General features: G+C 46.1%; 1 protein-coding gene across 11 annotated transcripts in view; it reads right to left on the bottom strand.

The window, feature by feature from the left end:
• LOC138301142 (zinc finger protein 618-like) overlaps nucleotides 1-23,875 on the bottom strand; it is a 781,690-nt gene that overhangs the window by 593,197 nt on the left and 164,618 nt on the right. For all 11 annotated transcript variants that reach the window (XM_069241298.1, XM_069241296.1, XM_069241300.1 and 8 more), the window contains exon 4: nucleotides 187-294. In XM_069241298.1, coding sequence (XP_069097399.1) covers nucleotides 187-294 — 108 coding nt within the window. The remainder of the gene's footprint in view (nucleotides 1-186; nucleotides 295-23,875) is intronic.

Raw genomic sequence — 23,875 nt, 5'->3', positions numbered from 1 at the left:
CTCATTAATTACTTCTTTTTAAATATTAGGTGTATTGACAACTGATCAAATGAAATGGCTTTACTCAATATGTATTTATGTATGCATTTACTCTCGAGACTTATTAAGATGAGAAGAGTTTATACAGTTTGAATAAACCAAAAATAAACTGTAATAATAATATAAATACATCTGATTACATCATACCTGGGGAGGAAGTGTTGATCCTTTGACTGACGCCCCGTTGCCGGTTGCTGCCACTCCAAGAAGATTCTCTGCTCAAAACTGCTGTTCTTCTTTCTGGTGAATCTCCCCCTAGTGTGGTGCACTAATATAATTAGGGATGCAATCATTCATTTCCAATATCCAAGATGGTGCATAAACCACAACTGTGCTTATATGCATCCAATAATACATTTAAAGAATGGTAATGGGGAATAGAGAATTAGAAATTGTAACAAGTAGTGCAGTGGAGCCATTATAAATATACATTTTCAATAATATTCCAATTGACACTTCTCAGTTTTTGAGAGGACTTAACATTAAGGCACTGTGAGAAGCCTTATTAGGCACCTCACCAAAGGCAAGAAAAATATAAGCAGGGCAGCACGGCTGATACACTCTCTTCAGTGAAGTGACATAATCTTTCAGTTGTCCCGCCTGTTTCTGACAGTGAAAAGAAATATTCGCAATAGAATTATGGAACGCTTACAGAATAACACCAATAACAGAAATACCTATTGATATAATAATGTGAATTGGGGAATCTGATAAAAAAATATAATGTGATCTGTATGTAAAAATGAATGGTATTAGGGAGTATACAGAAACCCCATATTCTTAGCAAAAGGCTGCAATATTGCATACAACAAGTGCAAATCGCTCACCTTGGGAATCTCCCAATGTGACCAACTCGATCCACAAAACTTCTGTAATAACTCAAGCATGACCACAGGTAGTGTTTCAGCTTTCATTGCTAACACGACCACTGGGGACCACTATAAGGCCGAAAGGCAGAATTGGAAGTGATATGATCCCACCGCAAATCAGAGATACTTCCTGGGGGACTTCAGAACCTATTATATAAAAAGGTAAGCGTCCTTCAAGTCCTTGAACAAAATCCTTTGCCATGGTCAAAGGCCAGCAAGATCTGCACCTGGGCCATTTTCTTAACTTCCTGAGGGACTAATTCACAATTCTACGATCTGTTGCAAGTTTCCAACCTCCATGGGGACTAAAAAGCAGTCAGGCTGCACCATTACCTGCTCCACCTCTATTTCCAATTGGCAAGCAACATCACCCCTTACATGGAAAGGATATTTTAATTGCAGGGTTTTTCTGTTTGATCCACTTCAAAAGGTCAGAACTTTCTTTAAAGCTTTTTTGAGTTTATACACACACACACACACCAGTCGTGTGCATTTCAGCTCTTCACTCTATTGTTTTAGATAAGCCTTTGAAACAACTCTTTTTGGGGTTTGACTGTAAATAAAAACATTTATATGGAGATTCAGGATTGTTAACATGGATAGAAGTCTACAAATACAGGGGTACAGACTTACCAGCAGATTTATTTACTTAGACTGTGGCAGATTAAATGTTCATTGTCACCACCTTTGGTGTCAACCTAAACAGCAATCAATTATTTTTCTGACATATAATGGGTGTCATTTTAGATCCCTACATATCAAAATCTGTCTGTCAAAATAGTATCCAACAAATGAAACAGAACACTATTTAACACCTTTTTATGCTTATGGCTTGGTAGGGACTTTTTTTTTTTTTTTTTTTTACTCTGTGGTCTTTTTGTCTCGTATGCTTAGCCCAGGTCCTGTGCTGCGAGACATATTGCTTGCAATTCAGTGGGCTTACAACTCACCCACAGCATATCATTAGTTATTTTCCTTTGTCACTCATTTACCATCTTTAAATTGCTAAGCTCGCTTCCTTTCTTGTATTAGCTCCTCCATGGAGCAAGTACATTTTTTTCTACATCTTTGTTCTTCCTCTGCTTTTTGCAACAAACTATACTTTTTAATAATAATTCGGACATGCAATGAGCTTTCCTACTTTAACCCCTTGGGTAGTGAGGATGGCTCCAGCACGTCCTAGCACCCAGCTACAGAGCAAGCAGTGACACTCATTCTTGGGCATGTGGAGTATGGGGGGGCACCAGCGCGCTGCCACCCTAAACCCTCCCCCGATGAGCGAATGGCATCACATACATGGAGCACCAACATATGCAGATGTCAAGGATGTTTTTTGAGTAAGTGCTTATGTATATATGTTGGAGGATTTCTTGTCATAATTGATCATTTGTATTTGTTAAGTTAATATTTTATTTCTCCTTTCTATTGTATTTAATAGCTTTCAATTTTCTTGGTGGCTACTCCTATTGCAGATTCGGCATTTGTAGATCTGCAGTTTGTGTAATTTCCTGTGTTTGGTAAGAAAACATCTTTTTGAATGTTTACTTTAAAAACGTATAATTGCCCTGCTAGAATGTGTGCTTTTAAAAGTTAAATAATTGCAGCATTTTTTTTTAGCTTTGCTATTACTGGGTTTTCAATTCGTTTGGATTTGTGCAATATGTGTATTGTTTTGTCTTATGTGTAATTTATTTTTATCCTTTTTAGTGTAATATCGTTGTTGCCTGTTGTGTCTGTGCAGAGTAGATGCAGTTGATCCTGTCTGCCTGTTTCTTGCAAGCGAGAGGTATCTTTTTTGGAGTATAAAGTTCATTGTGTGGTCTCTAGCAATAATTTGTTATAGATCATTGTATATCAATAGTTATATTACTTTCTGATGCAGCCACAGTTTGTTTTGGTTCGAAGTAGACACAGTGCTGTTTATTGTTGTTTTAGTTTCATTAGCAAGTATTATGGCAGCCAGTAGGCTGACTGCCCATAGCATGTCAATAGTTATGTTTACTGTTTGATACAGCCACAGTTTGTTAAATTTGAATTTGACACAGTGCTGTTTATTATTGTTGTTGTAGTAGTTTAATTAGCAAGCATTATGGCTGCCTGAAAGCTGACTGCCTAGTAGGTTGTTGGGTTGCTTTCTGAATCTCCTTCTGAACATGACTCTGCGACAGCCTGCATCTGAGGCAGAAGACTAAGCTGAAGATTCTGGCAGTGAATTTTCTGTCCAAGTGTAATCATCTGATGATGAATCCATTTTTAGTGCTGGTGAGGCGCCACTTTTAGACGAGGACACTGACATGCGAGTAGTGCAGCAAGAGCAAGCTGAATAGCAGACAGGGGCTGGAAGGTTTCTCATCGGAAGGGATGAACCGTGTATGCTCCCTACATGGCACAGCCTATTTTGCCTGTCTGTGGACCCCCACTTTATCATTACTGGAACTCGAGGACCCCCCCACTGAATCATAATTGGAATCTGGGGACTCCCCACTGACACACTACTGGAAGCTGGGGACCTAATCTGTTAATATGTTTTAATTTTCTAAGCAGTCGCGGACCCCAAGTTGGGAACCACTGAGCTAGAGTAAATAGAAAACTTTTTGCCCATCAGTTTCTTCCAACTGTTTATCGATTATGTGTTTCTGAATGATACTAATAAGCAGACCAATTTGTATGCAGAACAGGTTTACAGGAACAACAGTGCCACACTTAAAACAAACTCTAGAGCTACCCAGTGGACTCCCACAAATCTCCACGAGATTAAGCAGTTCTTGGATTTAACTGATTTTGTGGGATAGCTAAGAAAACCCAGCAGTGTCTTTATATTTGTCTACTAGTCTTTTGATGACAACTACTATATTTCCAGCAACCATGAGTAGAGATTAATATTTGCTTCTCCAGTGGATGCAGCATTTTGTGGATAATGCTACAGCATTGCCACACGATGACCCGACTTTGAAAGTCTCCTCAATATTCTGCCTTTTCTTGACCATTTAGTAGATTATTTCCCTATGCTCCAGCGAAAGATATACCTGTGGATAAGTTGCTGGTCCTGTTCAAGGGCTGTTTGGTTTTTAGACAATCTATTCCCAACAATGAAGCATGTTTTGTTATTAAGATGCATATACTGTGTAAAAGTACCACTGGATATGCCTACAGTTGTAGGGTGTATAATTGTAGGGATTCTTCAATTGACCCCACTTCCCCAAATAACCCTTCCAGTTCCCATTCTACTTTTGGAGACAGTGCAAAAATTGTGTGAGAAGTTGCTAGATGAGTTTTTCATAAAAGTCATCATTTATGTAAGGTCATTTCTACACAGGTGTGCAATTATTGAAGGAACTGTTCAAAATTGTCCGTAAAGGTTACCCTAAAGTGCTTGCATGTAAAACAAACTTCAAAGGGGACAGAGTAGTGCCTTGCGCAGCAATTAACTTCTTTCTTTAACATTTTCAGACAGATGTTCAGACTATGCGATAGGAGAAGCCAACATGCTCACAACTATTCACAATGAAAGCACTTCACCTTGACTATTTTGGGTCAGGTAGCAGAAGTGTGCAAACCTGTGTGTATTTTAGACTAAAGCAAGCACATGGGAGGTGTAGAGTAAATCAAACTTTGGATCCTTACAATGTTGCTCAAAAGTCATACTTCTGATACAAGAAGTTGGCTGCTCATTTGTTTTATTTGGCATTCTTCAATGCTTATGTTGTTTTCAAAGATTGTTTTCCAGATTACAAGAGGAGTTTTGTACAGTGCTGGCAATCTGTAACAGGCAGCCTTGCGGCAGTTGAGCAGGCAAGTGATCTTAGAGTGTCATGGCAAGTGTGGCTAGAATGAAAGAACACCACTTTCATGAATACATTGCTATAAAATCCCCCAAAAAACTTTATTTGTAGGAGATTTTGAGTCTGAAAGGGGAGTTTTATCTACTGCCCAGAGGGTCCATCTAATCCTGGTCTATGTCTGCCCACATGTTTTAAATTGCAGCACATACAACTCACGTAGTGGAAGCAACCCTGAGAGTAAAAAGGCAACTGATTGTGGTCTGTCTTGCTTTTTATCTTCTGTTTAGTTATCTGGTTGGCAGTAGTTTGATGTGCTTAGTTACAACAGTTGTGTATGTAATCCTAGTTTGCATTTCAGCTTTGAACAAAAGATTGGTTCCTTCTACTTTGGAAAGAATATGCTGTTTTTAGCTGGATTTTTTATTTTTTCCTGTCTGTGCTTTGTGTGTATTCTGGTCATTGTGGGAGTGTTTTAGAAATGCCAGTTTCACTTTGATGTCTGAGTAGCGTTTGGCGGACAGTTGTGTGGAATGGCATCTGGTTAGCAGTATGTGCGGACTGGAGGCTGGTTGGTGGTGTGTATGAACAGGCGTTTGGCTGAGTGTGTATTGACTTGCTGCTGGTCTTTACACACACACACACACACACACACAGTCAACCTCAAGGTGGTGCGATCGCTGTGTCTGAACCGGCATCTGGCTGGTGGTGTATGTGTGTGGCTGGCATCTTGCTGGTGGTTTTTGTGGCTGGTGGTGTGTGTGAAATGGAGTATGGCTAGCTGTGTGTGTAGTGATTTTCATCACACACACACTCACACTGGCAGCCAAACATCAGTCCACACATTCTACCCGCCACCAGATGGTGTCATTGTTGCATCAGTTCTATGGGTGTATTAAATTGTGTGGTTTGTTGATGTGAGTGTTGAAATGTGTTGTAATGTGTTGTAATGTGTTGGGCCCGCAACTAGCAGTGTGAACGGTTGTGTGTGTGACACATGAAAGGTGTGGGAATGGTTTGTTAAATGTCTGGTGCATTGTTGTAATTTTACAGCTCACAAGCTGTGAGTCACTGATTCAGTATTACAAAATTGAAATGATCTAATTAACAGCTATTTATACGTTTTTATTTTTGTTAAATATTTTGTTAGTAAGATTACTTTTTGAACTTTTCATTCACCCTTGTGCCAAATCCAACCATCATGTGTGTGAACTCGAGTAGTAAATGTCTGTGCAGTAATATTTGCTTTTCTATCTTCCACTGTCAGGGTGTACATTGTCTTTAGGGAAAAACTACTAACCGCAGATATCTTTGTAAACTAGACACCTGGAGACTCCAGGCTGACAGTTCTCACTTGGATTCGACAAGATTCTTACCCGGAAGTCCTTGCAAACCTCAAACATGGGATAAAAACACATATTTTCTTCACATTTCTGTAAGTCAAAGTACTGGAATGTGCGGGGAGCGACAAATTTCCTACCACCCAGCATTCCCACGTCTCCATATAGACATGGTACCTCATCTGCGGGATGCCCCTAGCGCACGCAAAAGGAAGGGGTCCAAGACACAATGTGAGAACATCAACAAAAGAGATAGCTGTGGTTTTTGGACATTGGTTCGGGGGCCACCCAGGGGAACTTACCAAACCTATGTATTTCTGAAAACTAGACACCTGTGTGGTACTCCGTACATGGATCCCACAATGTTTTCCTACCCACAATGCCCTGCAAACCTTGCCTAAAATTGTGCATGTTCCTTGCATTTCTGTGACGTACACTTACAAAATCATCAGGAATCCACAAAATTCCTACCACCCAGCGTTCCCCCACTTGTCCCAATAAAAATGCTGCCCCACTTTTGTGGCTGTGCCCAGTGCCAGTGATAGGAGTGGATAAAAATAAGGTCAATTGGAGTGTTCGCTAATGAGCTCTTGTTGACCTTGGTTTTATCTCTTTCTGTCCTCGGCACTAGATCCAGAGACACATGTGGGGCAGTTTTTCATCTAGAGCATGGGGAACCTGGTGATGGAACAGACGAAGAGACACTTGACCGGGAGTCCATTGGAGTGGGCCTAACGGAAGTGAGAAATGTTGCTTACCTTTGGTAACAAATTATCTAGTAGAGACATATTCTAGTTGCAGATTACTTACCTCTGAATTTTCCCCGGGTGTCAGACTGGATCCGGGGAGTTTTCTTCAAGCAGTACCCTTGTGTGCCATCAGGTGGCGTCTGCCTACTCTGCGTCTGCTGTTGTGGTCACTGTGATGACACTGTGGGCATATATAGGCACCACCCCTGCACGCTAACGTTAGTTTCTTTCCACGACTTTCCACACCAGAAGCGCAGAGCCCTGAATAACACCGAGACTGGTGCCCCACAACTAGGGCCCTGAAAGGGAGTCCCTGTCGCTAGAAATCAGTTTGTAGAGCAGGAAGAATTAGTGGGTCAGACGGAAATCTGCAACTAGAATATGTCTCTACTAGATAATTTGTTACCAAAGGTAAGTAATTTGTTCACCTGAAAGAGACATCTAGTTGCAGATTCCTTACCTTAGAATAGATACCCAAGCAATACCGTTTCCAGAGGTGGGTCTGCAAACCAAGATCATACTAAGAAGTCCTGCAGAACCGAACGACCAAAGCAGCCGTCCCCACGGACCCGACTGTCCAGGCAGTAGTGCTTAGTCAACATGTGCAGGGACACTCAAGTTGCTCCCTGGCTGATGTCCAGGACTGGAACTCCATTTGCTACCCAGTGGTTGCAGCAGTTGCTCTGGTTCAGTGAGCATGCAAACCCTCAGGGGGCTGCTTCTTAGCCAAACCGTAGCAAACTTGATGCAAAGAAAAACCCATCCATAGATGCTCCTTTTCTGCACTGCCCGACCTTTCTTCACACCCACATAACCAATAAAGAGTTGATTGCCCACCCGGAAGTCTTTGGTAAGATGGAGGTAGAACGCCAATGCTCTTTTTGGATCCAGACGGTGGAGTCTCTCCTCTTCACGAGAAGGATGTGGAGATGCGTAAAAAGTAGACAAGGTAATGAATTGGCCTACATGAAAGGGCATGAACACTTTTGTCAGGGTGGAGAGAGATAAAGGGTGGCTTTGAAGAAAGAGCTTGCAGCTCACTCACTCTATGACTCTATGAGCAAAGGTGATGGCTACAAGAGAGGCTGTCTTTAAAGTGAGAAGCCAAAGAGGACATTTATGAAGGGACCCTAAAGGAGCACACATGAGGTAAGTGAGTAATCCCATTGGGACATTATGAACAGGGTAGGCGAAAACCTGTGGGTGGTCCAGATGTTCTTGATTTTCTTCAGAACTCTCGGCAGAAGTGGTATTGGTGGAAAGGTGTACAGGAGGCCCGAGTTCCACTTGAGCCTAAAAGCATCACAGAGTGAGTGCCACCTTGGAAACTCCAGTGCGAATAACAGATGATATTGTGCGTTCTCTGCGGAGGCGAACAGATCTAACCAAGGCTCTCCCCAATGCTGAAAGAGACCTTGCGCCACCTCCAGATGGTGATGCCATTTGTTATCAACCATGCACTGATGGCTGAGTTTGTCTGCTCTGATGTTCTGAGAGTCTGCCAGATGTTGAACCACCAAGGATATGCCTGGACGTTCCAGTCATGTCCAGATGCGCACAGCCCCCTGACAAAGGATCCACAACTCCACTCCGACCTGCTTGCTGCAGTCTCACATGGCGGTGGTGCTGTCCGTGAACACCTGCACCACTTTCCTTTTGGAAGGATTTCCCTGAGCTCCAAAAGGTTCATGTGGTGCATGAACTCCCCCAAGAGACCAGGTGCCTCTGATCTCCGCCTCCCCCATGTGGCCACCACATCCCAAGAGTGACACATCTGTCACTATTGTCAGGTATGGTTAGGAAAGGGAGAGGGACCCAATCCCAGTTCAAAAGCCACCATGCAGATCTTGTACAGTTCCCTCCAAGATCTGGACCACGTCGGAGAGATTTCCCTGATGCTATGCCCACTGGTACTTCAGGTCCCACTGCAGAGCCAGCATGTGTGACCAGCAGCATGCAGGAGTCCACGAGGCCCAGCAGCCTCAGAGTCATTCTCACTGAAACCCAGGACAGAGGCTGAAACATCAGTATCATGTCCTCAATATCCTGGATTCGTCACTTGGGAGGATATGCCCAAAACTGCGCTGTGTCTAGAACAGCTCTGATGAAAGGGAGCATCTGGGAGGGAGTCAGGTGTGACTTCAACACATTTATAGTGAACCCCAGCGAATGCAGGAGGCTTGTCGTAGATGGTGGTAAGGCCCAAGGGGAGCACGGTAAACTGAAAGTGCTTGTGACCTACCACGAACCACAAATAATGTCTGTGGGCAGGCAGGACCGGAATGGGAAAGTAGGCATTGTCCAAGTCCAACGCTACCATCCCACCTCCAGAGTCCAGGGCAGATAGGACCTGAGCCAGGGTGAGCATTATGAACTTTTCCTTTCTGAGGAAGAGATTGAGGGACCGGAGGTCTAGGATAGGGAGGAGGCCCTTGTCCTTTTTGGGCACCAGAAACTAGCAGAAATAACAAGCATAAACTACTTCTGGCACAGGGACCCTCTCTATGGCTCCCTTGGCCAAGAGAGCTGTAACTTCCTAGCAGATAAGTGCCAAGTGATTCTCCATCATCCGATCATAGTATGGTAGCATGGCTGGAGGGGGTAGCCTTGGAGGGGAAGGAGTAGCCCATTTGGACTATTTGCAAAACCCACCTGACCACCATGATGGATTCCCAGTGGGGAAAGTGACTGCAAATCCTGCCTCCAACTGGTCCGTGATAGAGCAATGGACTAGGGAGGTTTGGAGGCTGCAGCAGGGGGTGGTGGACTGGGCCGACCGCTGGCTTCCTGATCCACAGGCACATTGGATCCCGCACCCGTGGCCACACAGAGGCTGGGCAGCATGTGCGGCACAGTGGCTGGAGGGAAATGGATGCAGTTGGGTGTCCACTTCTGTAGCCACGAAAGGGCGAAAAGCGGAGTGAGCGGGGTGAAGAGCAGCTGCGAGGCGAAGGGACCGGGCTCAGGACTACTTAAAGCACTTGAGCGCTTTTTCCACTTTGTCTCCGAAGAGATGGGTGCCATCAAAGGGCATGGATATAAGCAATCGCAGGACATCCCCCGAAAAGCCAGACGTTTTCAATCAAGTGTGGTGCCTCAAGGCAACCGATCTGTCTAGTGAGTTGGTAGTGTCCAGCCCACAATGAATGTGAACTTGGCTGCATCTCGTGCCAGCCACACCTTGGTAGAGAACAGCCCAGGCCTCTTCCGCAACCTGTGGCAGCACCTGCGTGACCATATTCCATAAAGTACGGAAATAGTGGCCCAAATGGCAACAGACTGGAGGAAGAGAACATCTTCTTCCCAAGTTGGTCCAGTCATTTTGATTCCCTATCCGGAGGTGCAGATGGTAATGCGCCAGAAGAGGAAGGCGGCTGAATGACCAAACTCTTAGGTGTGGGATGTTGGGTCAGGAATTTAGGGTCGCTAGGTGCAGGCCTGTGGCGGAGGGCGACCGTCCTCTTGACATGAGCCCATGTGTTGGGTTTAGACCACGTCCCCAGCAGGACATCATTGCGGGATTCATTAAAAGGCAAAAGGGGTTCAGAAGTGGAAGTCCCTGGTAGAAGCACCTCAGTCAGGAGGTTAGTCCTGACAGCCACAAAGACAGCTCGAGGCCCAGGAATGCGGCCGCCTCTTGTCCCCACCATCGAATATGAGGCTCACTCCTCCATAGCTTCAGTAGGGGGGAAAGAATGCCAGCGACAGTGGAGGTGTCAAGACTACTGGCTTCGCCCAATTCCTGAGCCCAGTTGTAGGACAGTGCCCTTGTTAGCATGGTCCCCCCCTATTTTGACTGATATTGATGCTAACTTTGATTCAGAGTGTGCTGGGACCCTGCTAACCAGGCCCCTGCACCAGCGTTCTTTCCCAAAACCTGTACCTTTGTTTACATAATTGGCACACCCCTGACAAGCAGATAGGTCCCTTGTAAAAGGTACCCATGGTACCAAGGGTCCTGAGTCCAGGGAAGGTCTCCAAGGGATGCAGCATGTATTATGCCACCCTGGGGACACCTCACCAAGCACATACACACTGCCTTCACAGCTTGTGTGTGCTGGTGAGGAGAAGACGACCGTCTACATGGCACCCCTCGCAGGGTGCCATGGACACAAACCACTGCCTGTGGCATAGGTAAGTCACCCCTCTAGCAGGCCTTGCAGCTCTAAGGCAGGGTGCACTATACCACAGGTGAGGGCATAGCTGCATGAGCAATATGCCCCTACAGTGTCTAGGTCCATTCTTAGACATTGTAAGTGCAGTGTAGTCATAATGAGTATATTGTCTGGGAGTTTGTCATTGCAAACTCAACAGCTTCATAAAGGTTTCACTGAATACTGGGAAGTTCGGTATCAAACTTCCCAGCACAATAAGCCCACACTGATGCCAGTGTTGGATTTATTAAACAATGCACCCATAGGGCATCTTAGAGATGCCCCCTGTATTTTGCCCGATCCTTTAATGCAAGACTGACTGGTCAGTGCCAGCCTGCTACTATGAGTTGAGTTTCTGGCCACATAGGATGAGAGCCTTTGTGCCCTCTGTGGCCAGAAACAAAACCTGCACTGGTTGGAGGTGCTTCACACCTCCCCGTGCAGGAACTAACACCTGGCAGTGAGCCTCAAAGGCTCAGGCCTCTTGTTACAGTGCCCCAGGGCACTCCAGCTGGTGGAGTTGCCCAATCCCCCCCCCAGACAAAGCCCCACTTTTGGTGGCAAGTCCGGTGGGAAAATTGGGAAAGCAGGAAGGAGTGGTCATCCCAGCTAGGACCACCCCTAAGGTGTCCTGAGCTGAGGTGACCCCTCCCTGCAGAATACTTCATCTTAGTTTCGAGGGCAGGGACCAATAGCATTAAGTTTGGTACCTCTCTCCAAAGGGAGTTGACACAAGAAGGGTGTAGCCACCCACACTGACCCCTGTAACACTGCTAAATCCAGGATTTAAGGGCTCCCCTGAACCCAAGTCGTCAAATTCCTGGCGACCTCACAAGAAGAAAGAAGGACTGCTAAGCTGAAACCCCAGCAGAGAAGAAGGAAGACTAAAACTGACTTGGCCCCAGTCCTACTGGCCTGTCTCCTGCTTCAAAGAACCTGCAAAAGAAAGCGACTTATCCTGCTGGTACAGCGACCTCTGCCAAGCTCCTGAGGACTGCCCTGCATCACAGAGGACCAAGACCTCCCGTGGACAGCAGCCCTGTCCAAGAAGACACTACATCTAAGGACTCCAGAGCTTCCCCAGATCTGCCAGTCTTGACCATTGTGCACCCATTACCAGGTGCCATCGCCCACAAATCTTTCCTCAAGATCCTCAGCCACACGGACGACACCCTCAAGTCAGCCGAACACCTCCACTTCCAGATTCACACGGACCCCAACACCACCCTCAGAGGAACCCTCATATACCGTCCGCCAGGAGCAAGAGCCCCCTTCGCGACACCGTCTCCGACCTCGCAAGCACCCACGCCCTCGCCTCTCCAGACTACATCCTCCTGGGAGATCTCAATTTCCACCTGGAGAACAACAATGACGCCAACACCGCATCACTGACCACCAACCTCTCCAACCTCGGACTCCGTCAACTGGTCAACACCCCCACCCACATCGCAGGCCACACCCTTGACCCACTCTTCACTTCAAAAAACCACATCTCTTTCAGCCACACCTCCGAACTCCATTGGAATGACCATCACTGCGTACACTTCACCTTCAAGAAAAACACCGAACACCACCGCACCCCTCTACCGCCTCACCGCCGCTGGGGAAAAGTCACCAAAGAACAACTAGCCAGCACCCTCGCCAAAAACCCACCACCTGACCCCACCGACCCGGCCTCCGCCGCCATCAACCTCCATCAATGGATCCTCAACTGCTCCAACATCTTAGCTCCACTCAAGAGACCCACCGCCAACCAAGATAAGAAAAAAACAGCCTGGTTCACAGACGAACTGACCACCTCCAAACGCACCTGCCAGAAACTCAAGAAAAAATGGATCCTTGAGGGTACACCCAACTACCTTGCCACCCTCAAGGAAGCCAACCGCAGACACCACCAACTGATCCGACTCGCCAAGCGCTCCCACTTCACAGAACGCCTCAATAACAACGCTCACGACTGCAAAGAACTCTTCTGCATCGTGAAGGAACTTTCCAACCCCAACGCCAACGTCAACGATGTCCCTCTTTCCCAGGAACTCTGCGACGAGCTCTCCACCTTCTTCTACCAGAAAATCGCAACCATCCACGACAGCTTCAACACCTCACCTCCGCCGGACCCCACCCCCAGCAACTCCTCCCACGCCTACCGCATCACCACCTGGACTCAAGTAGATGACGCCGAAACACGAAAAACCATGAACTCCATTCACTCAGGATCCCCCGCCGACCCCTGCCCACATCACGTGTTCAACAAAGCCGACGCCACCATCGCCCCCAAACTCCGCAAGATCATCAACCTCTCCTTCGACACCGCTACTTTCCCGGACAGCTGGAAGCACGCAGAAATCCAACCCCTCCTCAAGAAACCCAAGGCTGACCTCAACGATCTCAAAAACTTCCGTCCGATCTCCCACCTCCCTTTCCCAGCGAAAGTAATCGAGAAGATCGTCAACGCACAACTCGCCCACTTCCTAGAAGACAATGCCATCCTAGACCCCTCTCAATCTGGTTTCAGACGAAACCACATCACTGTGACCGCACTCCTCGCTGCCACAGATGACATCAGACAACAAATGGACAACGGCGAAACCTCAGCCCTGATCCTCTTAGACCTATCAGCCGATTTCGATACAGTCTGCCACCGCACCCTACTAAACCGTCTCCACGAGGCCGGCATCCAAGACAAAGCCCTCAACTGGATCTCATCCTTTCTCTCCGACAGAACTCAGAGAGTCCGACTCTCACCCTTCCGCTCCAAAGCCACCAACCTCATCTGCGGCGTCCCCCAAGGCTCCTCACTCAGCCCAATGTTGTTCAACGTCTACATGGCCCCCCTCGCACAACTGGCCCGCCAACACAACCTCAGCATCATCTCCTACGCCGACGACACCCAACTCGTCCTCTCCCTGACCAAAGATCCTTTCACCGCCAAAACCAACCTCCACGAGGGACTGAAATCCATCGCCGAGTGGATGAGCAACAGCCGCCTGAAACTCAACTCCGACAAGACGGAAGTCCTCATCCTCGGACGCACCCCCTCTGCCTGGAACGACTCCTGGTGGCCCACCGCCCTCGGCCCACCGCCCTCGGCCCGCCACCCACCCACCCTTGCCAGCCACGCGCGAAACCTGGGCTTCATCCTCGACTCCGCTCTCACCATGTCCAAACAGGTCAACGCTGTCTCCTCTTCCTGTTTCAACACCCTACGCATGCTCCGCAGGATTTTCAAGTGGATTCCAACAGGAACCAGAAAGACGGTGACCCAAGCCCTCGTCAGTAGCAGACTCGACTACGGCAACGCACTCTACACAGGCATCCCAACGAAAGACATCAAACGACTCCAACGCATCCAGAACGCAGCCGCCCGCCTGATCCTCGACGTACCCCGCCGATGTCACATCTCCCCCCACCTGAAGAACCTCCACTGGCTCCCCGTGGAAAAGAGGATCACCTTTAAACTCCTCACCCACGCACACAAGGCACTCCACAACACCGGACCCACCTACCTGAACTCCAGACTCAACTTCTACGTTCCCTCACGTCAACTACGCTCAGCCAACCTCGCCCTCGCCAGGGCAAGACCTCTGGTGGCAGATCCTTCTCCTACCTCGCCGCCAAGACCTGGAACTCTCTCCCCACCTCTCTTCGCCAGACCCAGGACCTCCTCACCTTCAGGAGACTCCTCAAGACATGGCTCTTCGAACGTTAGCAGCACCACCACCCCCCCCCCCAGCGCCTCAAAACCCTAACGGGTACATAGCGCGCTTTATAAATCTTTGATTGATTGTAGCCCAACCAACTAGAGAGGATCACCAGGTGATTCTGAGCAAATGTCCACCGTGGGTTGACCTCTCCTGTCCCCCACGACAACACCTGCAGTGTGAATCCAGAGGACCCCCCTGACTGCGAATGGTCCAGACGAAGATATGCAAAGCCAAAAGGTACACGGCAACCGCAGCCCCCAGGCCTTGGAGAACCTGACATCCGGTGCAGCAACTTTCAGCAGGCGGCCCTCCTACTTTTCCAGACTGTGGTTTTATGTAACCAACCCCCTGGCCCCAGCCTGTCTGGAATTCCTATGAGCTGGACTTGAAGCCACTGTATTTTAATTAAGCTTATTAGAAGAATCCCAACAACAAGGCTTTCATACGTAGGATAAGATGAAAGGCAGGGTGGGCCTGAAACATTAATTTTTTTCTGCAGCCTTGTTAAGAACATAAGCATTGTTGGACTTTGTCCACCACATAAGGAACCATTCTAGTAAGGATTTCCCTCTACAATGAAGCGTTAAACATTGGTGTGTGGTGAAGATCCGTACAAAGGGCAGTTTTTGAGTCAAGAAGAAGCAATAACTCCTCCTCACTGTCATCAACATCTTCTTCCACTAGTTTCAGAGTTGTTAAAGAATCATGCAACTCATGTAATTTGAACATTTTATGAGTGACATAAGTGACTTACAGTATAGGTATCTTTCATAGATTTAAATGCTTGAACCATCCCAGTCCTCAAGCAGTGCACAGTAGAATACTAAACGTAGCTGAGCAAAGCTTAAGACTGCCACATTGTTAGGCCATTTCTTGTAAGGAACAAAACTTTAACCAATAAGGAAACAGCTCAGAGAACATCATTCCTGTCAATGGCCATCATGCCTCAGATTTCTTAGAGCAAGTGTTAAAGTAAGGTATTTCAGAGGTAAGATTGAGCTTGGGAGGAGGGTGGTTTGCATGTGAGTCTATGAAAGATACCCATACTAAAGAACGAGGGTATACAGGTAGGTACCTTGCTTTTTCTCCAGTAATGGAACTTTTCTAGATTCACACACTTTAATCAGAATATTAGGCAGTAACTATAAAGCAGCAAAATAGAAATACATGTAAAAAGAGGTGGGAACCACATGGAAAGATGGAAAATGCCCATCTTAATAAAGAGGACAAAGAACTGTGTGTCATGATGGATGCAGTATCATTCTTTACTGTTGAATCAAAGCAGTAATGTCAGGTACGTGTGCCTGTTCTTCCAAGTAAGTGCCCTGCACATGACTGTTAAGAGTACAACAGCAAATGGGGCAGTGGATGTGGGCATACGTCTTGTGAAATGCACTGTAAGTTTAACATCTAATGGACGCCAAGCCTTCTGATGGCAGAAGGCAACGCTGCAGAAAGCCAGCATAACACGCTCTGCTCAGAAAGAGTGTCCCTTCCTGAGCAGAGCATAGGCTTCTAAAAGCTTGTGAGATCTCTCAAATGTTTTAGTTTGTTCAATTTGTTCAATGTCAAATCTGACACATCTGACGTCTAGACTACAAAGTGCTCAGTCTGTTGTATCATTAGGATTTGGAGAAAAAAAAACAAAAAACTTCAAAACCATGCTACTTTTCAAATGATCCGTGGGGCGTCCCAAAACTGCACTTAATGGTTCTCTAGTGGTAAAAGCCTGAATTTTGCTAACTCTTCACACCAGCAAAAGAGCTATCTTTAATGATAGGCAGTTCAAGTCTGCTTTGCTGTAAAGTATGAAGTTACTTTTCATTAGGTAAGAAAGACTGTATTCAGCTGCCATGACGCTGGTGTTTATTTAGGCCAAATTCCTTTGAAACGTGAAATTGCTGCTAAATGGACACACAGAGAAACATGAGAAAGAGTCAAACATGCTACATGTAAGAAGTGTTGAAGGACCTCTTCAAGTAAAGACAAAATTGTGTAATATTACATTTTAAACACCAGAGAAAGAAAGGTTTCCATTTGGCACTGTATGTTCTGCTTGTTGTTCCAGCTCTGCTTTTAAATAGTACTGATATGCAATCTTCCTGAATATTCAGGAGATGGAACTCTCAGTATTGAGGAGCTAAGCTGATAAATCAATTGAATACTGGCAGGGATGAAGGGCCTGGCTTCTTCATTTGTAAAAGGTTGACCACTTGTCTGAGTCTGCATCCTGGAGATCCAAAAATGTCATGAAATCTCCTTGATTCAGCAGTTGGAGGATTTCCTGCAGTATTACCACGTAAAATGATTGTTTCTTTAGAAACCTTCTTAGCTGCTGTAGCTAGAGGATTGGTCTCCACTCCCATTATTTTCCTGGTGAGGTAAAAACTGGAACATCAACCAGTATTTTGCTGGGGGCAAGGATCTTGTTCTATGGCTCCCTTTCGAAGCAGGGAATGAATCTTCAAATTTAACACATGAAAATGTAGATGAGACCTTCTTTGAGGTGGATCTGGAGATCTTTGAAAGAATTTTAAGGTGTGTTTTTTCCACAGTAGGTCCAGAACTCATCAATCAGAGGTAACAGATTTCCAGCGACTCGGATAATTACAGACTCATCGGCCCACTAATTGCATTTGAGGAATTTTGATCAGCGTGTGAATAAAACCACCGGATTTTAAAGAGTGCTTTGCTGAACTGAAGCCTTCTTGCGAGGTGGGCTTGCTTTGTGTATGCTGAGGATTTATATTGCATTTATACTGTTTTTGAGAGAACTGCTTACGATAACCCCGTTGGGTGTGTTGGCATGGTTGGTGTCCATAAGGCTCATAAGTTTCTCTGTAGGAAAAATTGCCCTCTTCCTTGAGCTTCATGAAAGGACTGAAGTTGCAGCTCCTGCAGGATTCTAAAAGAGCTTGCTGTTTTCATGTCTGACTAATGGACTGTAAAATGTCATCAACACGTTATCTGAATAAACCTTCTCCATCGTGAGGCGTAGCTAATATTTTCCCTGTGCACTTCTGGTCTGAAAAATTTGACTTCTGCCAGCCATTCTCGTCCTCATAAGTCTGATCCCCCAGCAAGTGGGCAGAACTCAGTGGAAGCTATATCCATGGCTTTGTCTACGATTTCTGCAAACATTTTCTCTCCTTCCTGTAGAATGAACTAATAATCAGAAAGAATTAGGTGCCTAAATTGAACCACGTCTGTCTACTGTATCACCTGAGAATCTCCAGTAAATTGGATGCCACAACTCAGCTGCAGCCATTATGGAGACTCTCGTGCCTATATTGTCTAACAGTCTAAAAGCCGACCCCCATCAGGTGGAGTTAAATAGGGCGTTGTTGGTTTTCTTGACTTCTGGGCTGCCTGCGTAACTACAGAGTCCAGGCGAGGATGGCCAATAAGGCAAGTGGCTGTATCATCTGGAGCCCTATATTTTTTCCAGATGAGAGACAACCGCTGCCATCGTTATTTAGATTTTCATGACTTTTAAATCCTCTAATGAAGAAAACAGCAATGGGAATAGTCTTAAACTGAAGTGTGAAGCAATTTCACGCTTGGTAGATTTAAAATGCATAAGAGGATGGAATTCCTGTATAAAACTCATATCTAATTTACCTATTACTGCCTCACACACAAGAAATGCAGACCATCATGAAACATAGATCATATTTGCACATTTCTGAACCCATTAAAACATCAAAAGGAAAATGGTTACCATTATGGATAAGCATTATTAATCTGTTGCTGTATCAAGAAGGTAAGAATGGCTCAAAGTCAGTCAAGTCAACTGTAGGAAAGTAGCCTCTTTTTAGCACGGTTACCCCCACTTTTTGGCTGTTGTCAGTGTGTTTTGACAGTGTTCACTTGGATCCTGCTAACCAGGAACCCCAGTAACTATGCTCTCTCCCTTTAAATTTGGTTGCTTGGAACAAACACACTCCACATTTGGCATACTGGTGCCCCCTTGTAAGCCCCTAGTATATGGTACCAAGGGCATTGGGGTGCTAGGGGATCCCCATGTGCTGCAGCATGTATTATGCCACCCATGGGGAGCCCATGCAAAGTGTATCTGCAGCCCTGCCATTGCAGCCTGTGTGAAAGGGTGCATGCACCCTTTTCACTACAGGTCACTGAAAGTCAACCCTTTGGTAGGTCCTCCCCAGAGGGCAGGGTGCAAGTACCTGTGTGTGAGGGCCCCCTGCACTAGCAGAGGTGTCCCCATGAACTCCAGTTCCATCTTCCTGGACTTCGTGAGTGCGGGGACGCCATTTTATGCATGTAGTGTATTATGTAGTGGGACACTACCTATGTCTCATTAATGGTAACTCCGAACCTAGGCAGGTTTGGTATCAAACATATCGGAATCATACCCCAATATTGTTGCCAGTATTGGAAGTATGATCCCAGGCACTTTGGGGGCTCCTTAGAGGACCCCCAGCTTTGCTCCTACCAGCCTTCTGGGGTTTTCTGGGCATCCTAAGCTGCTGCCACCCCTCAGACAGGTTTCTGCCCTCCTGCTCCTTGAACAAGCTCAAGCCCAGGAAGGCAGAACAAAGGATTTCCTTTGGAAGGGAGGAGTACACCCTCTCCCTTTGGAAATAGGTGTTACATGGCTTGAGAGTGGTAGCCTCCCCAATCCACTGGTATGCTTTGAAAGGCACATTTGGTGCCCTCTGTGCATAAACCAGTCTACACCAGTTCAGGGACCCCAGTCCCTGCTCTGGCGCGAACCTGGACAATGGCAAGGGTAGGGACCACTCCAGTGTCCATCACCACCCCAGGGGTGGTGCCCAGAGCTCCTCCACAGAGGGTCCCTGGGCTCTGCCATCTTGAATCCAAGGTGGGCAGGGGTCTCTGGGAGCATCTGAGTGGCCAGGTCAGGCAAGTGACATCAGAGCCCCCTCCTAATGGGTGGTAACCTGGCTAGGTGACCAATCCCCCTTTCAGGGCTATTCAGGGTCTTCCTCTGGGGTGGGTCCTCAGATTCAGCTTGCAAGATTCCAGCAGGACTACTCTGCAACCTCTACTTCGACTTCTGGCCACTGGAACTGTGCCTGGACCCTCCAGGAACCGACAATCTACATCCACGACAAAGACTCTGCTTACAACATTGTTTCCACGGCTCCTTTCCCCACCTGTGTATCCTCTGAGGGCGGCAAGTCTTCAGCCTGCATAAGAAGGAAAAAGGAATCTCCCATGGAATGAAGGAGTCACTCCCCCTGCATCAGCAGGCACAAACTGCAACGACGACCAGCTGCGTGGATCTCCTCTCATTCTGAGCTGCGTGGATCCTGCATCACAGGTGGTGGTCAGGAGTGGCCCCCTTGGTCCTCTCTGCCAGCTGTCCAACTTTGGTGTGGGTAAGCCCTTGTCTTACCACGCAGGACAGGACCCCCGTGCACGGTCTCTTGCAGCTACCAAAGCTTGTTGGCATCTTCCCCAAGGGATCTTCAGGGTCCGTGAAGCCCCAGCACTCCTTCCTGCAAAGCACAGCCCTCTGTGTGCTTCTCCTGCATCGTGGGACCCTTTTCCAGTTGTGGTGCGTGGACTCCTCTGTGTCACCTTGTTATTCTTCCAGTGGGTCTCCTGTGGGGGCTGCCTTTTCTTTGATGGACTCTGCCTTGCTGAGGGCCCCCCTAGAACTCCGCCGTGGGTTGAGTCCTCCTTGACCTTGCTGGTCCCCGGCAGCTCCACTTTTGCTTTATTGTGATTTCTGCCTTTGCCAAGGCTTGTTGGTGGCTTTTCCACACCACTAACGGACTGAATCTCCCATCACGTGTGGGACGTCGACTGCATCCTCCAGGAACTCTTCTCCAGCTCCAGGGCATGCGTTGCTGACTGTCTTTGTCCTACCGTCGACCAACTCCTGCAACCACAGACGGGTGGGTATTGGCTCCTGCCACCACCTGACACTTCTGGGCTTGGTCCCCTTCTTCCACAGGTCTTCCTCTTCAGGAATCCACAACTGGTTTCTTGCAATCTTGTCTGGGTGTTGCATTTTCTTCCTTTTAGTCCCTTTGGGTGGTTTGGGGAAAATCCAGTAACTTACTTTCTCCCTGGTCGCTGAAGGGCACTGTGATACTTACCTTTAGGGTTTCCTAGTTCCTCCATCTCCCCTCTACAAAGCCTACGTCCCTAGGTGGGGGTCCTGAATTCGCATTCCATTTTTTTAGCATATGGTTTGTGCTCCCCCTAGGGTCACAATCGTCTATTGCTATTTGCACTGTTTTCTATTGCTATTTATGCCTACTTCTGATTACTAATGTACTTATCTAGTGTGTCACTTACCTCTTATTGGAGGGTTGCCTCTAGTACTTTTTAGTAATGGTGTCACTAGAATAAGTACCTTCATTTTTGTAAACCTGAGTGTTTTCTTTCATGTGTGTATGTGCTGTGTGACTACAGTGGTATTGCATGAGCTTTGCATGTCTCCTAGATAAGCCTTGGCTGCTCATCCACAGCTACTTCTAGAGAGCCTGGCTTCTAGACACTGCCTACACTACACTAATAGGGGATACCTGGACCTGATATAAGGTGTAAGTAGCAGTTACCCACCACACACCAAGCCAGCTTCCTACATCAACAACTCATTTAAGAGGAACAGATTCTGACACCGAGAATCAAAATAACTTAAATCCTTTTTTAAACCTACCATTACTCGTTTAAGCCTTAGAAAACTGTGGCAATACAACTGACCCAAATCATAACATTCTGGATGAATATTAGGAGGCTTCAGGAGAGGGTGGCCACAGTTTCTGTCATTGTACATAGAACTGATATAGCAGGCCTGGCCCAGCTTTAGTATTGGTGGCGCACGTTGCAACAATCTTTGCTGGTGCCCCCCCACAAATAGCTTCTTCATGGATTCCCTCGTTACCACTCGCTAAATGTCACTACCATCCTCCATTTGCACATGAAAGTATGCTCCAAAATAACACTTTGCACCAGTGTTAGTAAATCTGCCCCATAGGCTTAACACAAAGATAGGGATGTCATATTAACAAAATTGTATTGCTCCATAAAAGGAACCCTTTTTAGCAATCTTAGAATAACGAAAGCCTGAGGGGAGAAACAAAAAGGTTCTACAGCTATGCCTTTCAATTTCCATGCTGCAGTTTTACGCCTGTTGGAAGGATTGTTACTGACAAGCTCCAAGTAACAAAAGGACTCTGTGACAAAAGCAATAACCCACTGAGCTATCAAAAGAAATATAAATCTAATATCTGCATTTCATATGTTATGCCTTGCATCAAGAACATTAATCCTCTATGTTACAATATACACTCAAAATTGTAACTGGACAAATGGAGGGTCTCTCCCGTAGGAGCAGTAACCATGATTGTTCTGATGTTGTTGTAATTATCGACTAGAAATGTCTCACACACACACAGATCTCCGCAGGCTGCTCTTACCTCAGTTCAGTCAATCATGCAGAGCTTGTCCTCTGAAATAGGTACAGAGTACGAGGGCACAGGTCACAACCCTCTAAAGCCGGCCCTGGGTGCTAGCCTGAGGAATATGGTTTCAGGGGACTCCTGTCTCCTTTTCCTTCTAGACCCCTCAAAGGTATTTAACACAGTTAACTAACTCGCACTGTTAAAGTCTCTTAACAGACAGGAGGAGCTTCAAAGCCAGAGTTCTCAAATGGTTCACCTATTTTCTGAATAACGGAGATCAAAGATTAAACACACTCTTTTTAACTCATGTAGGGTGGTTGAAGGAGTCTAACAAGGTTCAGCTTTTTCACCTACACTTTTCAACATGTAGGTGGAATCACTCCTGAAAAAAATAATAGTGCTCGTACCTGATCCAGACCAGTACAAAAATAACTCAATCTGGACTCTTTAGATCACAATCCAGAGATTTTGTTCTGCCTGAACCACTTGGTTTTGTATCACACAGAAAATCACTTGGCTTTGTATCAGACAGAACAACGGTCACTATTAAGACAAATTATACTCCTTATCCCTGAAGCATGACCTCAAACCTACAACTAAGAATAGTGCTCTCTAGTCTCTACCATAGTAATTCCTTTCCAAGCAGTATTCCCGAAATCCATATGCACCTCTAAATGAAACTGTTTATGCAGCGGCCAGACTCTCTATTAGACCACAAAATTACAACCACCTCACCCCATTACTGATCTCACTCAATTGACTATTATTTGTAGCCAGATGCAAACTCAAAAAGTTCTCTATCAAATGCAAAGCAATTCAAATACAAAATCGGTTAACTACCTGGATCAAAAGTTGATCCTCTTAGTTAGATAGACTGCAAGCTCAAAAAAGCTAAAACAACTTATTTCTATAAAGTCTTATCTTCAATAAAGACAAGACGAGAAAACATCTCAGGAAATGCTTCCAGGATTTGGAACTTCATTCTCCAAACAATCAGTTCTCTAATCAGATTCCAAATATTCAGGTAGGAATTCAGAGTCTTCTTGTTCCAACAATACTTACTTCCTAAATAATACTCCTGTCACCGATCCACAATATATTTTTTCATTTAAGGTATCCTGTAATTACTGTGTAGCATATCAACAACTATTTGCACGGTGCTCTGGTGCTTTGTTGGTCTAGTTTGTGCTTTATAAAAACTATAAATAAATACATTGAAGCTATAATTACCGCCAGGGCTAACCACAGACTAGCCAAGTGGCTAACTTATTTGCAGATGGATACCTTTTTCAAAGGTTACAATGCAACAGTGATTTGCAACTAAGGTTAATAACCGGCAATGCAGCGCGTGATGACAGCCAGTCAGGTGTCGCAGTGGACCATCACCTGCAGCTGTGTAGAGTGTATTTTCTGCTTTGAAGTGAGGTTGATGCTGTGGTATGCTGCACTGAATTGCTGGCAAATTTGGGTTTTCAGTAATGGTTGGCTAGGTACACCCACAGCAAGTTACCATATTGTGAATGGCAAGACACGCATTTGTGATTTGCAGGGCACCATATTGGGCACCATTTATTGTCAATCACAAAAGTCATCTTGCCAACCACAAATGCAAGTTTTGACAATCGCCACATGCCATGTTGCCATGCAAAGTGCACTCTCCTCTACAGGGGTGCCACACGCTTGTAGATTATTGCCTATATTGTCCAGTCTGTTTAGTCTCTTTAGGTACATCAGCCTGGAAACACGTAAGGAGCTACATAAAAACATATGCATAAAGCAGAATTAAGAAGACCAACATAGCAAGTCCTCAAAAACGAAGGCAATACAGTGATGGTGAA

The sequence above is a fragment of the Pleurodeles waltl genome, chromosome 6 (genome assembly GCF_031143425.1).
Source record: "Pleurodeles waltl isolate 20211129_DDA chromosome 6, aPleWal1.hap1.20221129, whole genome shotgun sequence".
Taxonomy (NCBI): Eukaryota; Metazoa; Chordata; class Amphibia; order Caudata; family Salamandridae; genus Pleurodeles; species Pleurodeles waltl.
Note: the sequence above shows the minus strand (reverse complement) of the source record. Positions and strands in the feature narration are given on the sequence as shown.